The sequence below is a fragment of the Oncorhynchus mykiss genome, chromosome 6, assembly GCF_013265735.2.
Source record: "Oncorhynchus mykiss isolate Arlee chromosome 6, USDA_OmykA_1.1, whole genome shotgun sequence".
Classification (NCBI taxonomy): Eukaryota; Metazoa; Chordata; class Actinopteri; order Salmoniformes; family Salmonidae; genus Oncorhynchus; species Oncorhynchus mykiss.
Genome location: NC_048570.1, coordinates 99,946,490 through 99,970,594, shown reverse-complemented (window position 1 = coordinate 99,970,594; position 24,105 = coordinate 99,946,490). Strand labels below are relative to the sequence as shown.

Sequence of the window (24,105 nt, the reverse complement as noted above, 5' to 3'; positions counted from 1 at the left end):
GGGGTATCCTACGAAGCAGGTTTGAGGGGTATCCTACGAAGCATGTTTGAGGGGTATCCTACGAAGCAGGTTTGAGGGGTTAGTGAGGTAACTTTGGTCAACTCAGAATTCAACTCGGGATAACTGGTCGTTCGAAAGTGGCTCAACTTTTAGCCAGGTACATTTCTATGACAACCAATCATTCAGAACTAACCTGCTCCAGGGCTGGCTAACTCAGGGCTAACTCCACTATCCTGCATTCAGAACTAACCTGCTCCGGGGCAGGCTAACTCAGGGCTAACTCCACTATCCTGCATTCAGAACTAACCTGCTCCGGGGCAGGCTAACTCAGGGCTAACTCCACTATCCTGCATTCAGAACTAACCTGCTCCGGGGCAGGCTAACTCAGGGCTAACTCCACTATCCTGCATTCAGAACTAACCTGCTCCGGGGCAGGCTAACTCAGGGCTAACTCCACTATCCTGCATTCAGAACTAACCTGCTCCAGGGCTGGCTAACTCAGGGCTAACTCCACTATCCTGCATTCAGAACTAACCTGCTCCAGGGAAGGCTAACTCAGGGCAGGAACTAATGGGGATCCATAATAAACCCCAGGAAGAGTAGCTGCTGCCTTGACAGGAACTAATGGGGATCCATAATAAACCCCAGGAAGAGTAGCTGCTGCCTTGACAGGAACTAATGGGGACCCATAATAAACCCCAGGAAGAGTAGCTGCTGCCTTGGCAGGAACTAATGGGGATCCATAATAAACCCCTGGAAGAGTAGCTGCTGCCTTGGCAGGAACTAATGGGGATCCATAATAAACCCCAGGAAGAGTAGCTGCTGCCTTGGCAGGAACTAATGGGGATCCATAATAAACCCCAGGAAGAGTAGCTGCTGCCTTGGCAGGAACTAATGGGGATCCATAATAAACCCCAGGAAGAGTAGCTGCTGCCTTGGCAGGAACTAATGGAGATCCATACTGATAAATACAAGACCTCATTCTAAGCATGTTCAGAGAGAGAAAGGCCCTAGTCTGAAAGACCATTCCCCAATAGTCCATGGGGTGGAGAGAAAGACCCCCCCCCCCCCCCCCCATTTAACATTGATACTCTAATTTTCCCTGTACCCATCATGAGGTTGCTACAACCTGGCCTGTGAATGAAAGTTTACAACGTAGGTGCCCAGGTCTAGAGATAAATGAAAGGGATCACGGTGAAACCCACCTTGCTCACTCTGGCCTGCATCTAGCTGATCTAGGGTGTAATCTTTCGCAAACCAGAGTTTCTATTGGACAAATCTCAGCTATGTTTATCCCCATTTCATTCCATTTGCTTCCGTTTAAGAAATGTTATTAATCAGAATCGGCGGAATGAATTCACCCCTGATCACATACAAACAGCATGACCACTGTCATAGCAGCCACATACAAACAGCATGATCACTGTCATAGCAGCCACATACAAACAGCATGATCACTGTCATAGCAGCCACATACAAACAGCATGATCACTGTCATAGCAGCCACATACAAACAGCATGATCACTGTCATAGCAGCCACATACAAACAGCATGATCACTGTCATAGCAGCCACATACAAACAGCATGATCACTGTCATAGCAGCCACATACAAACAGCATGATCACTGTCATAGCAGCCACATACAAACAGCATGATCACTGTCATAGCAGCCACATACAAACAGCATGATCACTGTCATAGCAGCCACATACAAACAGCATGATCACTGTCATAGCAGCCACATACAAACAGCATGATCACTGTCATAGCAGCCACATACAAACAGCATGATCACTGTCATAGCAGCCACATACAAACAGCATGATCACTGTCATAGCAGCCACATACAAACAGCATGATCACTGTCATAGCAGCCACATACAAACAGCATGATCACTGTCATAGCAGCCACATACAAACAGCATGATCACTGTCATAGCAGCCACATACAAACAGCATGATCACTGTCATAGCAGCCACATACAAACAGCATGATCACTGTCATAGCAGCCACATACAAACAGCATGATCACTGTCATAGCAGCCACATACAAACAGCATGATCACTGTCATAGCAGCCATATACAAACAGCATGATCACTGTCATAGCAGCCACATACAAACAGCATGATCACTGTCATAGCAGCCACATACAAACAGCATGACCACTGTCATAGCAGCCACATACAAACAGCATGACCACTGTCATAGCAGCCATATACAAACAGCATGACCCCTGTCATAGCAGCCACACACAAACAGCATGATCACTGTCATAGCAGCCACATACAAACAGCATGATCACTGTCATAGCAGCCACACACAAACAGCATGACCACTGTCATAGCAGCCACATACAAACAGCATGACCACTGTCATAGCAGCCATATACAAACAGCATGACCACTGTCATAGCAGCCATATACAAACAGCATGACCCCTGTCATAGCAGCCACACACAAACAGCATGATCACTGTCATAGCAGCCACACACAAACAGCATGACCACTGTCATCGAGTCTTGTGGCTGTCATTGAGTCTGTTGTGGCTGTCATTGAGTCTGTTGTCTGTTGTGGCTGTCATCGAGTCTGTTGTCTGTTGTGGCTGTCATCGAGTCTGTTGTCTGTTGTGGCTGTCATCGAGTCTGTTGTCTGTTGTGGCTGTCATCGAGTCTGTTGTCTGTTGTGGCTGTCATCGAGTCTGTTGTGGCTGTCATCGAGTCTGTTGTGGTGGTCATTGAGTCTGTTGTGGTGGTCATTGAGTCTGTTGTGGCTGTCATTGAGTCTGTTGTGGCTGTCATTGAGTCTGTTGTGGCTGTCATTGAGTCTGTTGTGGCTGTCATTGAGTCTGTTGTGGCTGTCATTGAGTCTGTTGTGGCTGTCATTGAGTCTGTTGTGGCTGTCATTGAGTCTGTTGTGGCTGTCATTTGAGTCTGTTGTGGCTGTCATTGAGTCTGTTGTGGCTGTCATCGAGTCTGTTGTGGCTGTCATCGAGTCTGTTGTGGCTGTCATCGAGTCTGTTGTGGCGGTCATCGAGTCTGTTGTGGCGGTCATCGAGTCTGTTGTGGCGGTCATCGAGTCTGTTGTGGCGGTCATTGAGTCTGACATGCTGCTGTTCCTCCTCTGTTCTTCCCCCCTCTGCTCTGTGAACACATCAAATCAAATCAAATGTATTTATATAGCCCTTCGTACATCAGCTGATATCTCAAAGTGCTGTACAGAAACCCAGCCTAAAACCCCAAACAGCAAGCAATGCAGGTGTAGAAGCACGGTGGCTAGGAAAAACTCTCTAGAAAGGCCAAAACCTAGGAAGAAACCTAGAGAGGAACCAGGCTATGTGGGGCGGCCAGTCCTCTTCTGGCTGTGCCGGGTGGAGATTATAACAGAACATGGCCAAGATGTTCAAATGTTCATAAATGACCAGCTTGGTCGAATAATAATAAGGCAGAACAGTTGAAACTGGAGCAGCAGCACGGCCAGGTGGACTGGGGACAGCAAGGAGTCATCATGTCAGGTATTCCTGGGGTATGGTCCTAGGGCTCAGGTCCTCCGAGAGAGAGAAAGAAAGAGAGAAGGAGAGAATTAGAGAACACACACTTAGATTCACACAGGACACCGAATAGGACAGGATAAGTACTCCAGATATAACAAACTGACCCTATCCCCCCGACACATAAACTACTGCAGCATAAATACTTGAGGCTGAGACAGGAGGGGTCAGGAGACACTGTGGCCCCATCCGAGGACACCCCCGGACAGGGCCAAACACATGCTGCTGTTCCTCCTCTGTTCTTCCCCCCTCTGCTCTGTGAACACATGCTGCTGTTCCTCCTCTGTTCTTTCCCCCCTCTGCTCTGTGAACACATGCTGCTGTTCCTCCTCTGTTCTTCCCCCCTCTGCTCTGTGTACACATGCTGCTGTTCCTCCTCTGTTCTTTCCCCCCTCTGCTCTGTGAACACATGCTGCTGTTCCTCCTCTGTTCTTCCCCCTCTGCTCTCTGTAAATATCCCCACATTTGAAACTTACTGCACAGTGGAGCTTCAGTTTGATTTAATACAGTCATGTTATGGATAGGAGCTGGGAAAGAGCTAGGTGATCGTGCAAGACTGCATTAATATGTAATAACAGAAATATCAGCCTATTTCACACCATAGCTCGCTGAATTTGCAAAAGTTACTTTTCACCCATTTTTTTTTATTTCGGCAAAAATGAAAATGTGGCACTGACTCGCCCGCACATGGATTGGTGTTTCAGCATTGTCTCAATGAAGAGTTGGGCGTTCGACTGTTGCTATCCGGTAGTGGGACGAGCAATATCCACCATCATAGTACGGATGAAGCCTGAGATGGAATGTGAAGCTAACTGAAGCTGGTGAACTTTATTAAAGCCTGAGGAGATTTAGCTTGCTTCATAGTAAACCCCTCAGGAATGTGAATCTAACTGAAGCTGGGTAACTTTTTTAAAGCCTGAGGAGATTTAGCTTGCTTCATAGTAAACCCCTCAGGAATGTGAAGCTAACTGAAGCTGTTGAACTGAAGCTGGGTAACTTTATTAAAGCCTGAGGAGATTTAGCTTGCTTCATAGTAAACCCCTCAGGAATGTGAAGCTAACTGAAGCTGGTTAACTTTATTAAAACCTGAGGAGATTTAGCTTGCTTCATAGTAAACCCCTCTGGTGTGGTCCATATGTAACATGTTGTCATGTCTCGTACCAACAGAGAAGGCGGATGACATCCCAGGCCCAGTGATCTGGACTGGAGAGGATGATTCTGTGTTCCTCCGCTGGCCTGAACCCTCGTCCCCCAACGCACTCATCCTCATGTATGAGATCAAGTTCAGACTGGGCACTGAGGTAAGAGACACACCTCTCCACTGCTCCCTTCCTCAATGGTTGTGAGGATGATGACTGATCATTGACATTGTATGGGGGGGGGGGGGGTGTAACCCAGTAATGTTGGTGGTGAGGATGATGACTGATCGTTGACATTGTATGGGGGGGGGGGTGTAACCCAGTAATGTTGGTGGTGAGGATGATGACTGATCGTTGACATTGTGATGGGGGGGTTTAACCCAGTAATGTTGGTGGTGAGGATGATGACTGATCGTTGACATTGTATGGGGGGGGGGGGGGGGGTAACCCAGTAATGTTGGTGGTGAGGATGATGACTGATCGTTGACATTGTATGGGGGGGGGGTGTAACCCAGTAATGTTGGTGGTGAGGATGATGACTGATCGTTGACATTGTATGGGGGGGGGTGTAACCCAGTAATGTTGGTGGTGAGGATGATGACTGATCGTTGACATTGTGATGGGGGGGTTTAACCCAGTAATGTTGGTGGTGAGGATGATGACTGATCGTTGACATTGTATGGGGGGGGGGTAACCCAGTAATGTTGGTGGTGAGGATGATGACTGATCGTTGACATTGTATGGGGGGGGGGGGGGGTAACCCAGTAATGTTGGTGGTGAGGATGATGACTGATCGTTGACATTGTGATGGGGGGGTTTAACCCAGTAATGTTGGTGGTGAGGATGATGACTGATCGTTGACATTGTAATGGGGGGGTAACCCAGTAATGTTGGTGGTGAGGATGATGACTGATCGTTGACATTGTAATGGGGGGGTAACCCAGTAATGTTGGTGGTGAGGATGATGACTGATCGTTGACATTGTATGGGGGGGGGGTAACCCAGTAATGTTGGTGGTGAGGATGATGACTGATCGTTGACATTGTAATGGGGGGGTAACCCAGTAATGTTGGTGGTGAGGATGGTGACTGATCGGTGACATTGTAATGGGGGGGGGGTAACCCAGTAATGTTGGTGGTGAGGATGATGACTGATCGTTGACATTGTAATGGGGGGGTAACCCAGTAATGTTGGTGGTGAGGATGGTGACTGATCGTTGACATTGTATGGGGGGGTAACCCAGTAATGTTGGTGGTGAGGATGATGACTGATCGTTGACATTGTAATGGGGGGGGTAACCCAGTAATGTTGGTGGTGAGGATGATGACTGATCGTTGACATTGTAATGGGGGGGGGGTAACCCAGTAATGTTGGTGTGATGCAGGACAGCTGCTCAGTGGAGAGTTAACTAACTACCTGCAGCCGCGTTGTAGAAGCAGGAGTCTTAACAGCGTGTTTTTCTGTCTGTCCAGTCAGAGAAGCATGAGTGTGTGTCTCGCCAGCTGTATCGAGAGCAGCATGGTGCCAGGCTCAGTAACCTTGGACCTGGTAACTACTCTGCCCGGGTCAGAGCCACCTCCCTGGCTGGCAACGGATCCTGGACTGAACCCATCTCCTTCTATGTGGTACAGGCCCAGCGTAAGATCTCATCATCATCCACTATTCAACACTACATAACTACGTCTCTCATGGGGGAATTCACTGTCATACAACAGTAACACCTTATCATGTTAGTTAACACCAGTGTGTATGTAATACCTTATCACATGTTAGTTAGTTAGTTAGTTAGTTAACACCAGTGTGTATATAATACCTTATCACATGTTAGTTAACACCAGTGTGTATATAATACCTTATCACATGTTAGTTAGTTAACACCAGTGTGTATATAATACCTTATCACATGTTAGTTAGTTAGTTAGTTAGTTAACACCAGTGTGTATATAATACCTTATCACATGTTAGTTAACACCAGTGTGTATATAATACCTTATCACATGTTAGTTAGTTAACACCAGTGTGTATATAATACCTTATCACATGTTAGTTAGTTAGTTAACACCAGTCTGTATATAATACCTTATCACATGTTAGTTAGTTAATACCAGTGTGTATGTAATACCTTATCACATGTTAGTTAACACCAGTGTGTATATAATACCTTATCACATGTTAGTTAGTTAACACCAGTGTGTATATAATACCTTATCACATGTTAGTTAGTTAACACCAGTGTGTATATAATACCTTATCGCATGTTAGTTAATACCAGTGTGTATGTAATACCTTATCACATGTTAGTTAGTTAGTTAGTTAATACCAGTGTGTATATGATACCTTATCACATGTTAGTTAACACCAGTGTGTATGTAATACCTTATCACATGTTAGTTAGTTAGTTAGTTAATACCAGTGTGTATGTAATACCTTATCACATGTTAGTTAGTTAGTTAGTTAATACCAGTGTGTATATGATACCTTATCAGATGTTAGTTAGTTAATACCAGTGTGTATATAATACCTTATCACATGTTAGTTAGTTAATACCAGTGTGTATATAATACCTTATCACATGTTAGTTAGTTAGTTAGTTAATACCAGTGTGTATATAATACCTTATCAGATGTTAGTTAGTTAATACCAGTGTGTATATAATACCTTATCACATGTTAGTTAGTTAATACCAGTGTGTATATAATACCTTATCACATGTTAGTTAGTTAATACCAGTGTGTATATAATACCTTATCACATGTTAGTTAGTTAATACCAGTGTGTATATAATACCTTATCAGATGTTAGTTAGTTAATACCAGTGTGTATATAATACCTTATCACATGTTAGTTAGTTAATACCAGTGTGTATATAATACCTTATCACATGTTAGTTAGTTAATACCAGTGTGTATATAATACCTTATCACATGTTAGTTAGTTAATACCAGTGTGTATATAATACCTTATCAGATGTTAGTTAACACCAGTGTGTATATAATACCTTATCACATGTTAGTTAGTTAATACCAGTGTGTATATTATACCTTATCACATGTTAGTTAGTTAACACCAGTGTGTATATAATACCTTATCACATGTTAGTTAGTTAGTTAGTTAGTTAATACCAGTGTGTATATAATACCTTATCAGATGTTAGTTAACACCAGTGTGTATATAATACCTTATCACATGTTAGTTAGTTAATACCAGTGTGTATATAATACCTTATCACATGTTAGTTAGTTAATACCAGTGTGTATATAATACCTTATCACATGTTAGTTAGTTAGTTAGTTAGTTAATACCAGTGTGTATATAATACCTTATCAGATGTTAGTTAGTTAATACCAGTGTGTATATAATACCTTATCACATGTTAGTTAGTTAGTTAGTTAGTTAACACCAGTGTGTATATAATACCTTATCACATGTTAGTTAACACCAGTGTGTATATAATACCTTATCACATGTTAGTTAGTTAATACCAGTGTGTATATAATACCTTATCACATGTTAGTTAGTTAGTTAGTTAGTTAATACCAGTGTGTATATAATACCTTATCAGATGTTAGTTAACACCAGTGTGTATATAATACCTTATCACATGTTAGTTAGTTAATACCAGTGTGTATATAATACCTTATCACATGTTAGTTAGTTAATACCAGTGTGTATATAATACCTTATCACATGTTAGTTAGTTAATACCAGTGTGTATATAATACCTTATCACATGTTAGTTAGTTAATACCAGTGTGTATATAATACCTTATCACATGTTAGTTAGTTAATACCAGTGTGTATATATAATACCTTATCACATGTTAGTTAGTTAACACCAGTGTGTATATAATACCTTATCACATGTTAGTTAGTTAGTTAGTTAACACCAGTGTGTATATAATACCTTATCACATGTTAGTTAGTTAGTTAGTTAACACCAGTGTGTATATAATACCTTATCACATGTTAGTTAATACCAGTGTGTATATAATACCTTATCACATGTTAGTTAGTTAATACCAGTGTGTATATAATACCTTATCACATGTTAGTTAGTTAGTTAACACCAGTCTGTATATAATACCTTATCACATGTTAGTTAGTTAGTTAGTTAACACCAGTGTGTATATAATACCTTATCACATGTTAGTTAATACCAGTGTGTATATAATACCTTATCACATGTTAGTTAGTTAATACCAGTGTGTATATTATACCTTATCACATGTTAGTTAGTTAGTTAACACCAGTCTGTATATAATACCTTATCACATGTTAGTTAGTTAGTTAACACCAGTCTGTATATAATAACTTATCACATGTTAGTTAGTTAGTTAACACCAGTCTGTATATAATACCTTATCACATGTTAGTTAGTTAGTTAACACCAGTCTGTATGTAATACCTTATCACATGTTAGTTAGTTAACACCAGTGTGTATATAATACCTCATCACATGTTAGTTAATACCAGTGTGTATATAATACCTTATCACATGTTAGTTAATACCAGTGTGTATATAATACCTTATCACATGTTAGTTAGTTAGTTAGTTAATACCAGTCTGTATGTAATACCTTATCACATGTTAGTTAGTTAACACCAGTCTGTATATAATACCTTATCACATGTTAGTTAGTTAGTTAGTTAATACCAGTCTGTATGTAATACCTTATCACATGTTAGTTAGTTAACACCAGTGTATATATAATACCTTATCACATGTTAGTTAGTTAACACCAGTGTGTATATAATACCTTATCACATGTTAGTTAGTTAACACCAGTGTGTATATAATACCTTATCACATGTTAGTTAGTTAGTTAGTTAATACCAGTGTGTATATAATACCTTATCACATGTTAGTTAACACCAGTGTGTATATAATACCTTATCACATGTTAGTTAATACCAGTGTGTATATTATACCTTATCACATGTTAGTTAGTTAGTTAGTTAACACCAGTGTGTATATTATACCTTATCACATGTTAGTTAGTTAGTTAGTTAGTTAACACCAGTCTGTATATAATACCTTATCACATGTTAGTTAGTTAGTTAGTTAACACCAGTGTGTATATTATACCTTATCACATGTTAGTTAGTTAGTTAGTTAGTTAACACCAGTGTGTATATAATACCTTATCACATGTTAGTTAATACCAGTGTGTATATTATACCTTATCACATGTTAGTTAGTTAGTTAGTTAACACCAGTCTGTATATAATACCTTATCACATGTTAGTTAGTTAGTTAGTTAATACCAGTGTGTATATAATACCTTATCACATGTTAGTTAGTTAGTTAACACCAGTGTGTATATAATACCTTATCACATGTTAGTTAGTTAATACCAGTGTGTATATTATACCTTATCACATGTTAGTTAGTTAGTTAGTTAGTTAACACCAATGTGTATATAATACCTTATCACATGTTAGTTAGTTAGTTAACACCAGTGTGTATATAATACCTTATCACATGTTAGTTAGTTAATACCAGTGTGTATATTATACCTTATCACATGTTAGTTAGTTAGTTAGTTAACACCAATGTGTATATAATACCTTATCACATGTTAGTTAGTTAGTTAACACCAGTGTGTATATAATACCTTATCACATGTTAGTTAGTTAGTTAGTTAACACCAGTCTGTATATAATACCTTATCACGTGTTAGTTAGTTAGTTAGTTAACACCAGTGTGTATATAATACCTTATCACATGTTAGTTAATACCAGTGTGTATATAATACCTTATCACATGTTAGTTAATACCAGTGTGTATTTAATACCTTATCACATGTTAGTTAGTTAGTTAGTTAGTTAGTTAATACCAGTGTGTATATAATACCTTATCACATGTTAGTTAATACCAGTGTGTATATAATACCTTATCACATGTTAGTTAACACCAGTGTGTATATAATAACTTATCACATGTTAGTTAGTTAGTTAGTTAGTTAATACCAGTGTGTATATGATACCTTATCACATGTTAGTTAGTTAGTTAACACCAGTCTGTATATAATACCTTATCACATGTTAGTTAGTTAGTTAGTTAGTTAATACCAGTGTGTATATAATACCTTATCACATGTTAGTTAACACCAGTGTGTATATAATACCTTATCACATGTTAGTTAATACCAGTGTGTATATAATACCTTATCACATGTTAGTTAGTTAATACCAGTGTGTATATAATACCTTATCACATGTTAGTTAGTTAATACCAGTGTGTATATAATACCTTATCACATGTTAGTTAATACCAGTGTGTATATAATACCTTATCACATGTTAGTTAATACCAGTGTGTATATAATACCTTATCACATGTTAGTTAGTTAGTTAGTTAACACCAGTGTGTATATAATACCTTATCACATGTTAGTTAGTTAACACCAGTGTGTATATAATACCTTATCACATGTTAGTTAGTTAGTTAGTTAATACCAGTGTGTATATAATACCTTATCACATGTTAGTTAACACCAGTGTGTATATAATACCTTATCACATGTTAGTTAACACCAGTGTGTATATAATACCTTATCACATGTTAGTTAGTTAGTTAGTTAATACCAGTGTGTATATAATACCTTATCACATGTTAGTTAACACCAGTGTGTATATTATACCTTATCACATGTTAGTTAGTTAGTTAGTTAACACCAGTGTGTATATTATACCTTATCACATGTTAGTTAGTTAGTTAGTTAGTTAACACCAGTCTGTATATAATACCTTATCACATGTTAGTTAGTTAGTTAGTTAACACCAGTGTGTATATTATACCTTATCACATGTTAGTTAGTTAGTTAGTTAGTTAACACCAGTGTGTATATAATACCTTATCACATGTTAGTTAATACCAGTGTGTATATTATACCTTATCACATGTTAGTTAGTTAGTTAGTTAACACCAGTCTGTATATAATACCTTATCACATGTTAGTTAGTTAGTTAACACCAGTCTGTATATAATACCTTATCACATGTTAGTTAGTTAGTTAATACCAGTGTGTATATAATACCTTATCACATGTTAGTTAGTTAGTTAACACCAGTCTGTATATAATACCTTATCACATGTTAGTTAGTTAGTTAACACCAGTCTGTATATAATACCTTATCACATGTTAGTTAGTTAGTTAATACCAGTGTGTATATAATACCTTATCACATGTTAGTTAACACCAGTGTGTATATAATACCTTATCACATGTTAGTTAATACCAGTGTGTATATAATACCTTATCACATGTTAGTTAGTTAACACCAGTGTGTATATAATACCTTATCACATGTTAGTTAGTTAGTTAGTTAATACCAGTGTGTATATAATACCTTATCACATGTTAGTTAGTTAGTTAGTTAACACCAGTCTGTATATAATACCTTATCACATGTTACTTAGTTAGTTAGTTAATACCAGTGTGTATATAATACCTTATCACATGTTAGTTAGTTAGTTAACACCAGTCTGTATATAATACCTTATCACATGTTAGTTAGTTAGTTAACACCAGTCTGTATATTATACCTTATCACATGTTAGTTAGTTAGTTAGTTAGTTAGTTAGTTAACACCAGTCTGTATATAATACCTTATCACATGTTAGTTAGTTAGTTAGTTAATACCAGTGTGTATATTATACCTTATCACATGTTAGTTAGTTAATACCAGTGTGTATATAATACCTTATCACATGTTAGTTAACACCAGTCTGTATATAATACCTTATCACATGTTAGTTAATACCAGTGTGTATGTAATACCTTATCACATGTTAGTTAATACCAGTGTGTATATAATACCTTATCACATGTTAGTTAGTTAACACCAGTGTGTATATAATACCTTATCACATGTTAGTTAACACCAGTCTGTATATAATACCTTATCACATGTTAGTTAATACCAGTGTGTATATAATACCTTATCACATGTTAGTTAGTTAACACCAGTGTGTATATAATACCTTATCACATGTTAGTTAACACCAGTGTGTATATAATACCTTATCACATGTTAGTTAACACCAGTCTGTATATAATACCTTATCACATGTTAGTTAATACCAGTGTGTATATAATACCTTATCAAGATGGCGTAGCAGTAGGACGTGTTGTCATGTTGTGATAAGGTGTTGTCGTGTTCCTTGTATATATCGTTTGTTTTCGTTTCGTTTTCGTTTTTTTTCTTCACATATCTTTAAAACTTTTTGCTGAACCTCAACTTCTTCTAAATACTCTCCTGCAACCCGCCTCACCCAACGTAGCTTTTTTCCTAAAGTATTTATATTTACTTCGGATCTGGAACCCCTCAACTGAAGCTAGCCAACTAGCCAACTAACTACCAGCTTCAGCAAAACATTGCTAGCGGTCTTCAGCTAACCGGTCAGCTAACCGGTCATCAGCTAACCTTTAGCTCGGAAAGCTCTCGCCAGTTCGAACAACGCGACTCTAACCAGAGCATAACGGACCTATCTTTTATTTTATTTTTCACCCCCGGATTCCCATCGCAAACGGAACATTTTGAGCTCCTGGGCTACAATATCCAGACCCACGACCGGTCCATTGATGTCACCGCATGAAGAGGAATAAACAGACTCCCCCCATCGCGACGTCCCCAAAGGCTAACTCTCTAGCCCTTGCTATCTCCTTGCTTGCAAATTCGGCCTGCTAACTGCTAGCTTGTTTAGCCCGGTCCGCTAACTGCTACCGTGTTTAGCACCGTCTACTAACTGTTAGCTTGTTAGCACAGGCCTGCTAACCATCTGAATCGCCGCGTCCCAAACACTCACTGAACCCATATTTACTTTCTATCCCTTTTCGATTTTTAATTTGTTTATACCTTCCGGTAACCTGCCTCACCCAATGTGATACGGAACCGCTATTATCTTTACATTTTTAGAACACACTCAAGAACCTTCAGAAGCTAACCAGCTAACTGGCTACAAGCTATTTAGTCATTGTTAGTTTTCTAACCTGGATAACACTCGCCAGTCCAGCTTCCCTGCCCCATCCACCGCTGCCCCTTGGACACTGATCACTTGGCTACATAGCTGATGCAGGCTGGACTGTCCATTAATTCACGGTAATCCATTCTGCTTGTTTATGTTTTATCTGTCGGCCCCAGCCGCACTTAGGCTCTGTGTGTAGTTAATCCGACCCTCTCTGCCTAATCTATCGCCATTCTACCTGCTGTTGTTGTGCTAGCTGATTAGCTGTTGTTGTCTCACCTACTGTTTTAGCTAGCTCTCCCAATTCAACACCTGTGATTACTGTATGCCTTGCTGTATGTCTCTCTCAAATGTCAATATGCCTTGTATACTGTTGTGCAGGTTAGTTATCATTGTTTTAGTTTACAATGGAGCCCCTAGTTCCACTCTTTATACCCCTGATACCTCCTTTGTCCCACCCCCCACACATGCGGTGACCTCACCCATTACAACCAGCATGTCCAGAGATACAACCTCTCTCATCATCACCCAGTGCCTGGGCTTACCTCCGCTGTACCCGCACCCCACCATACCCCTGTTTGCGCATTATGCCCTGAATATATTCTACCATGCCCAGAAACCTGCTCCTCTTATTCTCTGTCCCCAACGCCCTAGGCGACCAGTTTTGATAGCCTTCAGCCGCACCCTCATACTACTCCTTCTCTGTTCCGCGGGTGATGTGGAGGTAAACCCAGGCCCTGCATGTCCCCAGGCACCCTCATTTGTTGACTTCTGTGATCGAAAAAGCCTTGGTTTCATGCATGTCAACATCAGAAGCCTCCTCCCTAAGTGTGTCTTACTCACTGCTCTAGCACACTCTGCTAACCCTGATGTCCTTGCCGTGTCTGAATCCTGGCTCAGGAAGGCCACCAAAAATTCTGAGATTTCCATACCCAACTATAACATCTTCCGTCAAGATAGAACTGCCAAAGGGGGAGGAGTTGCAGTCTACTGCAGAGATAGCCTGCAAAGTAATGTCATACTCTCCAGGTCCATACCCAAACAGTTCGAACTACTAATTTTGAAAATTACTCTCTCCAGAAATAAGTCTCTCACTGTTGCCGCCTGCTACCGACCCCCCTCAGCTCCCAGCTGTGCCCTGGACACCATTTGTGAATTGATCGCCCCCCATCTAGCTTCAGAGTTTGTTCTGTTAGGTGACCTAAACTGGGATATGCTTAACACCCCGGCAGTCCTACAATCTAAGCTAGATGCCCTCAATCTCACTCAAATCATCAAGGAACCCACCAGGTACAACCCTAACTCTGTAAACAAGGGCACCCTCATTGACGTCATCCTGACCAACTGGCCCTCCAAATACACCTCCGCTGTCTACAACCAGGATCTCAGCGATCACTGCCTCATTGCCTGTATCCGCTACGGAGCCGCAGTCAAACGACCACCCCTCATCACTGTCAAACGCTCCCTAAAACACTTCTGTGAGCAGGCCTTTCTAATCGACCTGGCCCGGGTATCCTGGAAGGACATTGACCTCATCCCGTCAGTTGAGGATGCCTGGTCTTTCTTTAAAAGTAACTTCCTCACCATTTTAGATAAGCATGCTCCGTTCAAAAAATGCAGAACTAAGAACAGATATAGCCCCTGGTTCACTCCAGACCTGACTGCCCTCGACCAGCACAAATACATCCTGTGGCGGACTGCGCTAACATCGAATAGTCCCCGCGATATGCAACTGTTCAGGGAAGTCAGGAACCAATACACACAGTCAGTCAGGAAAGCTAAAGCCAACTTCTTCAGGCAGAAGTTTGCATCCTGTAGCTCCAACTCCAAAAAGTTCTGGGACACTGTGAAGTCCATGGAGAACAAGAGCACCTCCTCCCAGCTGCCCACTGCACTGAGACTAGGTAACATGGTCACCACCGATAAATCCATGATTATCGAAAACTTCAACAAGCATTTCTCAACGGCTGGCCATGCCTTCCGCCTGGCTACTCCAACCTCGGACAACAGCTCCCCCCCCCCCGCAGCTACTCGCCCAAGCCTCTCCAGGTTCTCCTTTACCCAAATCCAGATAGCAGATGTCCTGAAAGAGCTGCAAAACCTGGACCCGTACAAATCAGCTGGGCTGGACAATCTGGACCCTCTATTCCTGAAACTATCCGCCGCCATTGTCGCAACCCCTATTACCAGCCTGTTCAACCTCTCTTTCATATCGTCTGAGATCCCCAAGGATTGGAAAGCTGCCGCAGTCATCCCCCTCTTCAAAGGGGGCGACACCCTGGACCCAAACTGTTACAGACCTATATCCATCCTGCCCTGCCTATCTAAGGTCTTCGAAAGCCAAGTCAACAAACAGGTCACTGACCATCTTGAATCCCACCGTACCTTCTCCGCTGTGCAATCTGGTTTCCGAGCCGGTCACGGGTGTACCTCAGCCACGCTCAAGGTACTAAACGATATCATAACCGCCATCGATAAAAGACAGTACTGTGCAGCCGTCTTCATAGACCTTGCCAAGGCTTTCGACTCTGTCAATCACCGTATTCTTATCGGCAGACTCAGTAGCCTCGGTTTTTCGGATGACTGCCTTGCCTGGTTCACCAATTACTTTGCAGACAGAGTTCAGTGTGTCAAATCGGAGGGCATGCTGTCCGGTCCTCTGGCAGTCTCTATGGGGGTGCCACAGGGTTCAATTCTCGGGCCGACTCTTTTCTCTGTATATATCAATGATGTTTCTCATGCTGCGGGCGATTCCCTGATCCACCTCTACGCAGACGACACCATTCTATATACTTCCGGCCCGTCCTTGGACACTGTGCTATCTAACCTCCAAACGAGCTTCAATGCCATACAGCACTCCTTCCGTGGCCTCCAACTGCTCTTAAACGCTAGTAAAACCAAATGCATGCTTTTCAACCGTTCGCTGCCTGCACCCGCACGCCTGACCAGCATCACCACCCTGGATGGTTCCGACCTTGAATATGTGGACATCTATAAGTACCTAGGTGTCTGGCTAGACTCTAAACTCTCCTTCCAGACCCATATCAAACATCTCCAATCGAAAATCAAATCAAGAGTCGGCTTTCTATTCCGCAACAAAGCCTCCTTCACTCACGCCGCCAAACTTACCCTAGTAAAACTGACTATCCTACCGATCCTCGACTTCGGCGACGTCATCTACAAAATTGCTTCCAACACTCTACTCAGCAAACTGGATGCAGTTTATCACAGTGCCATCCGTTTTGTCACTAAAGCACCTTATACCACCCACCACTGCGACTTGTATGCTCTAGTCGGCTGGCCCTCGCTACATATTCGTCGCCAGACCCACTGGCTCCAGGTCATCTACAAGTCCATGCTAGGTAAAGCTCCGCCTTATCTCAGTTCACTGGTTACGATGGCAACACCCATCCGTAGCACGCGCTCCAGCAGGTGTATCTCACTGATCATCCCTAAAGCCAACACCTCATTTGGCCGCCTTTCGTTCCAGTTCTCTGCTGCCTGTGACTGGAACGAATTGCAAAAATCGCTGAAGTTGGAGACTTTTATCTCCCTCACCAACTTCAAACATCTGCTATCCGAGCAGCTAACCGATCGCTGCAGCTGTACATAGTCTATTGGTAAATAGCCCACCCATTTTCACCTACCTCATCCCCATACTGTTTTTATTTATTTATTTTTATTTTTCTGCTCTTTTGCACACCAATCTCTACTACCTGTACATAACCATCTGATCATTTATCACTCCAGTGTTAATCTGCATAATTGTAATTATTTGCCTACCTTCTCATGCCTTTTGCACACAATGTATATATAGACTCCCCTTTTTTCTACTGTGTTATTGACTTGTTAATTGTTTACTCCATGTGTAACTCTGTGTTGTCTGTTCACACTGCTATGCCTTATCTTGGCCAGGTCGCAGTTGCAAATGAGAACTTGTTCTCAACTAGCCTACCTGGTTAAATAAAGGTGAAATAAAAATAAAAAAAATAAATAAATAAAAAAACATGTTAGTTAGTTAGTTAGTTAACACCAGTGTGTATATAATACCTTATCACATGTTAGTTAGTTAATACCAGTGTGTATATAATACCTTATCACATGTTAGTTAATACCAGTGTGTATGTAATACCTTATCACATGTTAGTTAGTTAGTTAGTTAATACCAGTGTGTATATAATACCTTATCACATGTTAGTTAGTTAATACCAGTGTGTATATTATACCTTATCACATGTTAGTTAGTTAGTTAGTTAACACCAATGTGTATATAATACCTTATCACATGTTAGTTAGTTAGTTAACACCAGTGTGTATATAATACCTTATCACATGTTAGTTAGTTAGTTAGTTAACACCAGTCTGTATATAATACCTTATCACATGTTAGTTAGTTAGTTAGTTAACACCAGTGTGTATATAATACCTTATCACATGTTAGTTAATACCAGTGTGTATATAATACCTTATCACATGTTAGTTAATACCAGTGTGTATTTAATACCTTATCACATGTTAGTTAGTTAGTTAGTTAGTTAATACCAGTGTGTATATAATACCTTATCACGTGTTAGTTAATACCAGTCTGTATATAATACCTTATCACATGTTAGTTAATACCAGTGTGTATATAATACCTTATCACATGTTAGTTAACACCAGTCTGTATGTAATACCTTATCACATGTTAGTTAGTTAGTTAGTTAACACCATTCTGTATATAATACCTTATCACATGTTAGTTAGTTAATACCAGTGTGTATTTAATACCTTATCACATGTTAGTTAATACCAGTGTGTATATAATACCTTATCACATGTTAGTTAGTTAGTTAACACCAGTGTGTATATAATACCTTATCACATGTTAGTTAGTTAGTTAGTTAACACCAGTCTGTATTTTACCTTATCACATGTTAGTTAGTTAGTTAGTTAATACCAGTGTGTATATAATACCTTATCACATGTTAGTTAGTTAGTTAGTTAGTTAACACCAGTCTGTATATAATACCTTATCACATGTTAGTTAGTTAGTTAACACCATTCTGTATATTATACCTTATCACATGTTAGTTAGTTAGTTAGTTAATTAACACCAGTCTGTATATAATACCTTATCACATATTAGTTAGTTAGTTAGTTAATACCAGTGTGTATATTATACCTTATCACATGTTAGTTAGTTAACACCAGTGTGTATATAATACCTTATCACATGTTAGTTAATACCAGTGTGTACATAATACCTTATCACATGTTAGTTAACACCAGTCTGTATATAATACCTTATCACATGTTAGTTAGTTAGTTAGTTAACACCAGTGTGTATATAATACCTTATCACATGTTAGTTAGTTAATACCAGTGTGTATGTAATACCTTATCACATGTTAGTTAATACCAGTGTGTATGTAATACCTTATCACATGTTAGTTAGTTAGTTAGTTAATACCAGTGTGTATATAATACCTTATCACATGTTAGTTAGTTAGTTAACACCAGTGTGTATATAATACCTTATCACATGTTAGGTAGTTAATACCAGTGTGTATATTATACCTTATCACATGTTAGTTAGTTAGTTAGTTAGTTAACACCAATGTGTATATAATACCTTATCACATGTTAGTTAGTTAGTTAACACCAGTGTGTATATAATACCTTATCACATGTTAGTTAGTTAATACCAGTGTGTATATTATACCTTATCACATGTTAGTTAGTTAGTTAGTTAACACCAATGTGTATATAATACCTTATCACATGTTAGTTAGTTAGTTAACACCAGTGTGTATATAATACCTTATCACATGTTAGTTAGTTAGTTAGTTAACACCAGTGTGTATATAATACCTTATCACATGTTAGTTAATACCAGTGTGTATATAATACCTTATCACATGTTAGTTAATACCAGTGTGTATTTAATACCTTATCACATGTTAGTTAGTTAGTTAGTTAGTTAGTTAATACCAGTGTGTATATAATACCTTATCACATGTTAGTTAATACCAGTGTGTATATAATACCTTATCACATGTTAGTTAACACCAGTGTGTATAAAATAACTTATCACATGTTAGTTAGTTAGTTAGTTAGTTAATACCAGTGTGTATATGATACCTTATCACATGTTAGTTAGTTAGTTAACACCAGTCTGTATATAATACCTTATCACATGTTAGTTAGTTAGTTAGTTAGTTAATACCAGTGTGTATATAATACCTTATCACATGTTAGTTAACACCAGTGTGTATATAATACCTTATCACATGTTAGTTAATACCAGTGTGTATATAATACCTTATCACATGTTAGTTAGTTAATACCAGTGTGTATATAATACCTTATCACATGTTAGTTAGTTAATACCAGTGTGTATATAATACCTTATCACATGTTAGTTAGTTAACACCAGTGTGTATATAATACCTTATCACATGTTAGTTAACACCAGTGTGTATATAATACCTTATCACATGTTAGTTAGTTAGTTAGTTAATACCAGTCTGTATATAATACCTTATCACATGTTAGTTAGTTAGTTAACACCAGTCTGTATATAATACCTTATCACATGTTAGTTAGTTAGTTAACACCAGTGTGTATATAATACCTTATCACATGTTAGTTAACACCAGTGTGTATTTAATGTGTCCTCCAGGTTAGTTAGTTAGTTAACACCAGTGTGTGTTTAATGGGTCCACCAGGTTAGTTAGTTAACACCAGTGTGTGTTTAATGGGTCTCTCCTGGTCCAACAGGTTATGAGAACTCTCTCTACATCATGATCTTTGTTCCCATGGTAGCAGTCCTGATCATCTGTCTCCTGGCCACGTTCACCATCATCAACAGGAAGAAGTACGTCTGTGTGTCTGTCTGTAAGGTTCTTTAGTAAATGACAGGCTGTCTCTAGGTAGTTAGAGGTGGGCTGTCATTATATAGTGCACTACTTAAGAACAGAGACTTCTGGCACCCTATTCCCTATATAGTGTACTACTTTAGACCAGAGCCCTATGGCACCCTATTCCCTATATAGTGCACTACTTTAGACCAGAGCCCTATGGCACCCTATTCCCTATATAGTGCACCACATTAGACCAGAGCCCTATGGCACCCTATTCCGTATATAATGCACTACTTTAAACCAGAGCCCTATGGCACCCTATTCCCTATATAGTGCACTACTTTAGACCAGAGCCCTATGGCACCCTATTCCCTATATAGTGCACCACATTAGACCAGAGCCCTATGGCACCCTATTCCGTATATAATGCACTACTTTAAACCAGAGCCCTATGGCACCCTATTCCCTATATAGTGCATTACTTTAGACTAGAGCCCTATGACACCCTATTCCCTATATAATGCACTACTTTAGACCAGACCCCACAGAGCAGTACATATGGGGAATAGGGTGCCGTTTGGGATGCTGTTTAACTCTGCTAACCCTGTGTGTGTGTGTGTCTACAGGAACAGTGACAGACTGGGGAATGGAGTTCTGTATGCATCAGTCAACCCTGAATACTTCAGCGCTGCAGAGAGTAAGTACCTGTAGTGACCATATCACCTGATAGAGACAGAGAGGAAGTACCTGTAGTGACCATATCACCTGATAGGTCGTCAGGGTCAGGCTGTGTGGTACTGTGATATAGTTGTCTGTTAACCCTCTCCTCTCCTCCAGTGTATATACCAGATGAATGGGAGGTGTTGAGGGAGAAGATCACGATGAACAGAGAGCTGGGTCAGGGGTCGTTTGGCATGGTGTACGAGGGCGTTGCTAAGGGAGTAGTCAAGGACGAGCCAGAGACGTGTGTGGCCATTAAGACGGTGAACGAGTCTGCCAGCATGAGAGAGAGAATAGAGTTCCTCAATGAAGCTTCTGTCATGAAGGAGTTCAACTGTCATCACGTGGTAAGACACACACACACACACACACACACACACACACACACACACAGTATGGTACGACACAGGACACACACACACACAGTATGGTACGACACAGGACACACACACACACAGTGTGGTACGACACAGGACACACACACACACACACAGTGTGGTACGACACAGGACACACACACACACAGTGTGGTACGACACAGGACACACACACACACAAACACACAGTGTGGTACGACACAGGACACACACACACACACACACAGTGTGGTACGACACAGGACACACACACACACAGTGTGGTAGGACACGAAAACACAGCGGACAGATACATTGAGACATAAGGCAATAATACCTGATACTCCACCCCCCCCTGTCCTGTCCAACCCCCCTGTCCTGTCTAAATGTTGACCTGATGCTCCACACCCCCTGTCCTGTCCACCCCCCCTGTCCTGTCTAAATGTTGACCTGATACTCCACACCCCCCCTGTCCTGTCTAAATGTTGACCTGATACTCCACACCCCCTGTCCTGTCTAAATGTTGACCTGATACTCCACATCCTGTCCTGTCTAAATGTTGACCTGAAACTCCACATCCTGTCCTGTCTAAATGTTGACCTGATACTCCACACCCCCTGTCTAAATGTTGACCTGATACTCCACACCCCCCTGTCCTGTCTAAATGTTGACCTGATACTCCACACCCCCTGTCCTGTCTAAATGTTGTCCTGATACTCCACACCCCCTGTACTGTCTAAATGTTGACCTGATACTCCACACCCCCTGTCCTGTCTAAATGTTGACCTGATACTCCACACCCCCTGTACTGTCTAAATGTTGACCTGATACTCCACACCCCCTGCCCTGTCTAAATGTTGACCTGATACTCCACACCCCCTGTCCTGTCTAAATGTTGACCTGATACTCCACACCCCCCTGTCCTGTCTAAATGTTGACCTGATACTCCACACCCCCTGTACTGTCTAAATGTTGACCTGATACTCCACACCCCCCTGTCCTGTCTAAATGTTGACCTGATACTCCACACCCCCTGTCCTGTCTAAATGTTGACCTGATACTCCACACCCCCTGTCCTGTCTAAATGTTGACCTGATACTCCACACTCACTGTCCTGTCTAAATGTTGACCTGATACTCCACACCCCCCCCTGTCCTGTCTAAATGTTGACCTGATACTCCACACCCCCTGTCCTGTCTAAATGTTGACCTGATACTCCACACCCCCTGTCCTGTCTAAATGTTGACCTGATACTCCACACCCCCCCTGTCCTGTCTAAATGTTGACCTGATACTCCACACCCCCTGTCCTGTCTAAATGTTGACCTGATGCTCCACACCCCCTGTCCTGTTCACCTGTCCTGTCTAAATGTTGACCTGATACTCCACACCCCCTGTCCTGTCTAAATGTTGACCTGATACTCCACATCCTGTCCTGTCTAAATGTTGACCTGAAACTCCACATCGTGTCCTGTCTAAATGTTGACCTGATACTCCACACCCCCTGTCTAAATGTTGACCTGATACTCCACACCCCCCTGTCCTGTCTAAATGTTGACCTGATACTCCACACCCCCTGTCCTGTCTAAATGTTGACCTGATACTCCACACTCACTGTCCTGTCTAAATGTTGACCTGATACTCCACACACCCTGTATTGTCTAAATGTTGACCTGATACTCCACACCCCCCCTGTCCTGTCTAAATGTTGACCTGATACTCCACACCCCCCTGTACTGTCTAAATGTTGACCTGATACTCCACACCCCCCTGTCCTGTCTAAATGTTGACCTGATACTCCACACCCCCTGTCCTGTCTAAATGTTGACCTGATACTCCACACCCCCTGTCCTGTCTAAATGTTGACCTGATACTCCACACACCCTGTCCTGTCTAAATGTTGACCTGATACTCCACACTCACTGTCCTGTCTAAATGTTGACCTGATACTCCACACCCCCCCTGTCCTGTCTAAATGTTGACCTGATACTCCACACTCACTGTCCTGTCTAAACGTTGACCTGATACTCCACACCCCCCTGTCCTGTCTAAATGTTGACCTGATACTCCACACCCCCCCTGTCCTGTCTAAATGTTGACCTGATACTCCACACCCCCCTGTCCTGTCTAAATGTTGACCTGATACTCCACACCCCCTGTCCTGTCTAAATGTTGACCTGATACTCCACACCCCCTGTCCTGTCCACACCCCCTGTCCTGTCTAAATGTTGACCTGATACTCCACACCCCCCCTGTCCTGTCAAAATGTTGACCTGATACTCCACACCCCCTGTCCTGTCTAAATGTTGACCTGATACTCCACACCCCCTGTCCTGTCTAAATGTGGACTTTAATACTCCACACCCCCTGTCCTGTCTAAATGTTGACCTGATACTCCACACCCCCTGTCCTGTTTAAATGTTGACTTGATACTCCACACCCCCCCTGTCCTGTCTAAATGTTGACCTGATACTCAACTACCCCTGTCCTGTCTAAATGTTGACCTATAACTCCACACCCCCT

General features: G+C 41.0%; 1 protein-coding gene across 3 annotated transcripts in view; it reads left to right on the top strand.

The window, feature by feature from the left end:
* Positions 1-24,105, top strand: part of LOC110518867 (insulin-like growth factor 1 receptor) — a 147,764-nt gene that overhangs the window by 102,527 nt on the left and 21,132 nt on the right. For all 3 annotated transcript variants that reach the window (XM_036981717.1, XM_036981719.1, XM_036981718.1), the window contains exons 13-17: positions 4,720-4,853; positions 6,164-6,329; positions 20,425-20,521; positions 21,134-21,204; positions 21,345-21,574. In XM_036981717.1, coding sequence (XP_036837612.1) covers positions 4,720-4,853; positions 6,164-6,329; positions 20,425-20,521; positions 21,134-21,204; positions 21,345-21,574 — 698 coding nt within the window. The remainder of the gene's footprint in view (positions 1-4,719; positions 4,854-6,163; positions 6,330-20,424; positions 20,522-21,133; positions 21,205-21,344; positions 21,575-24,105) is intronic.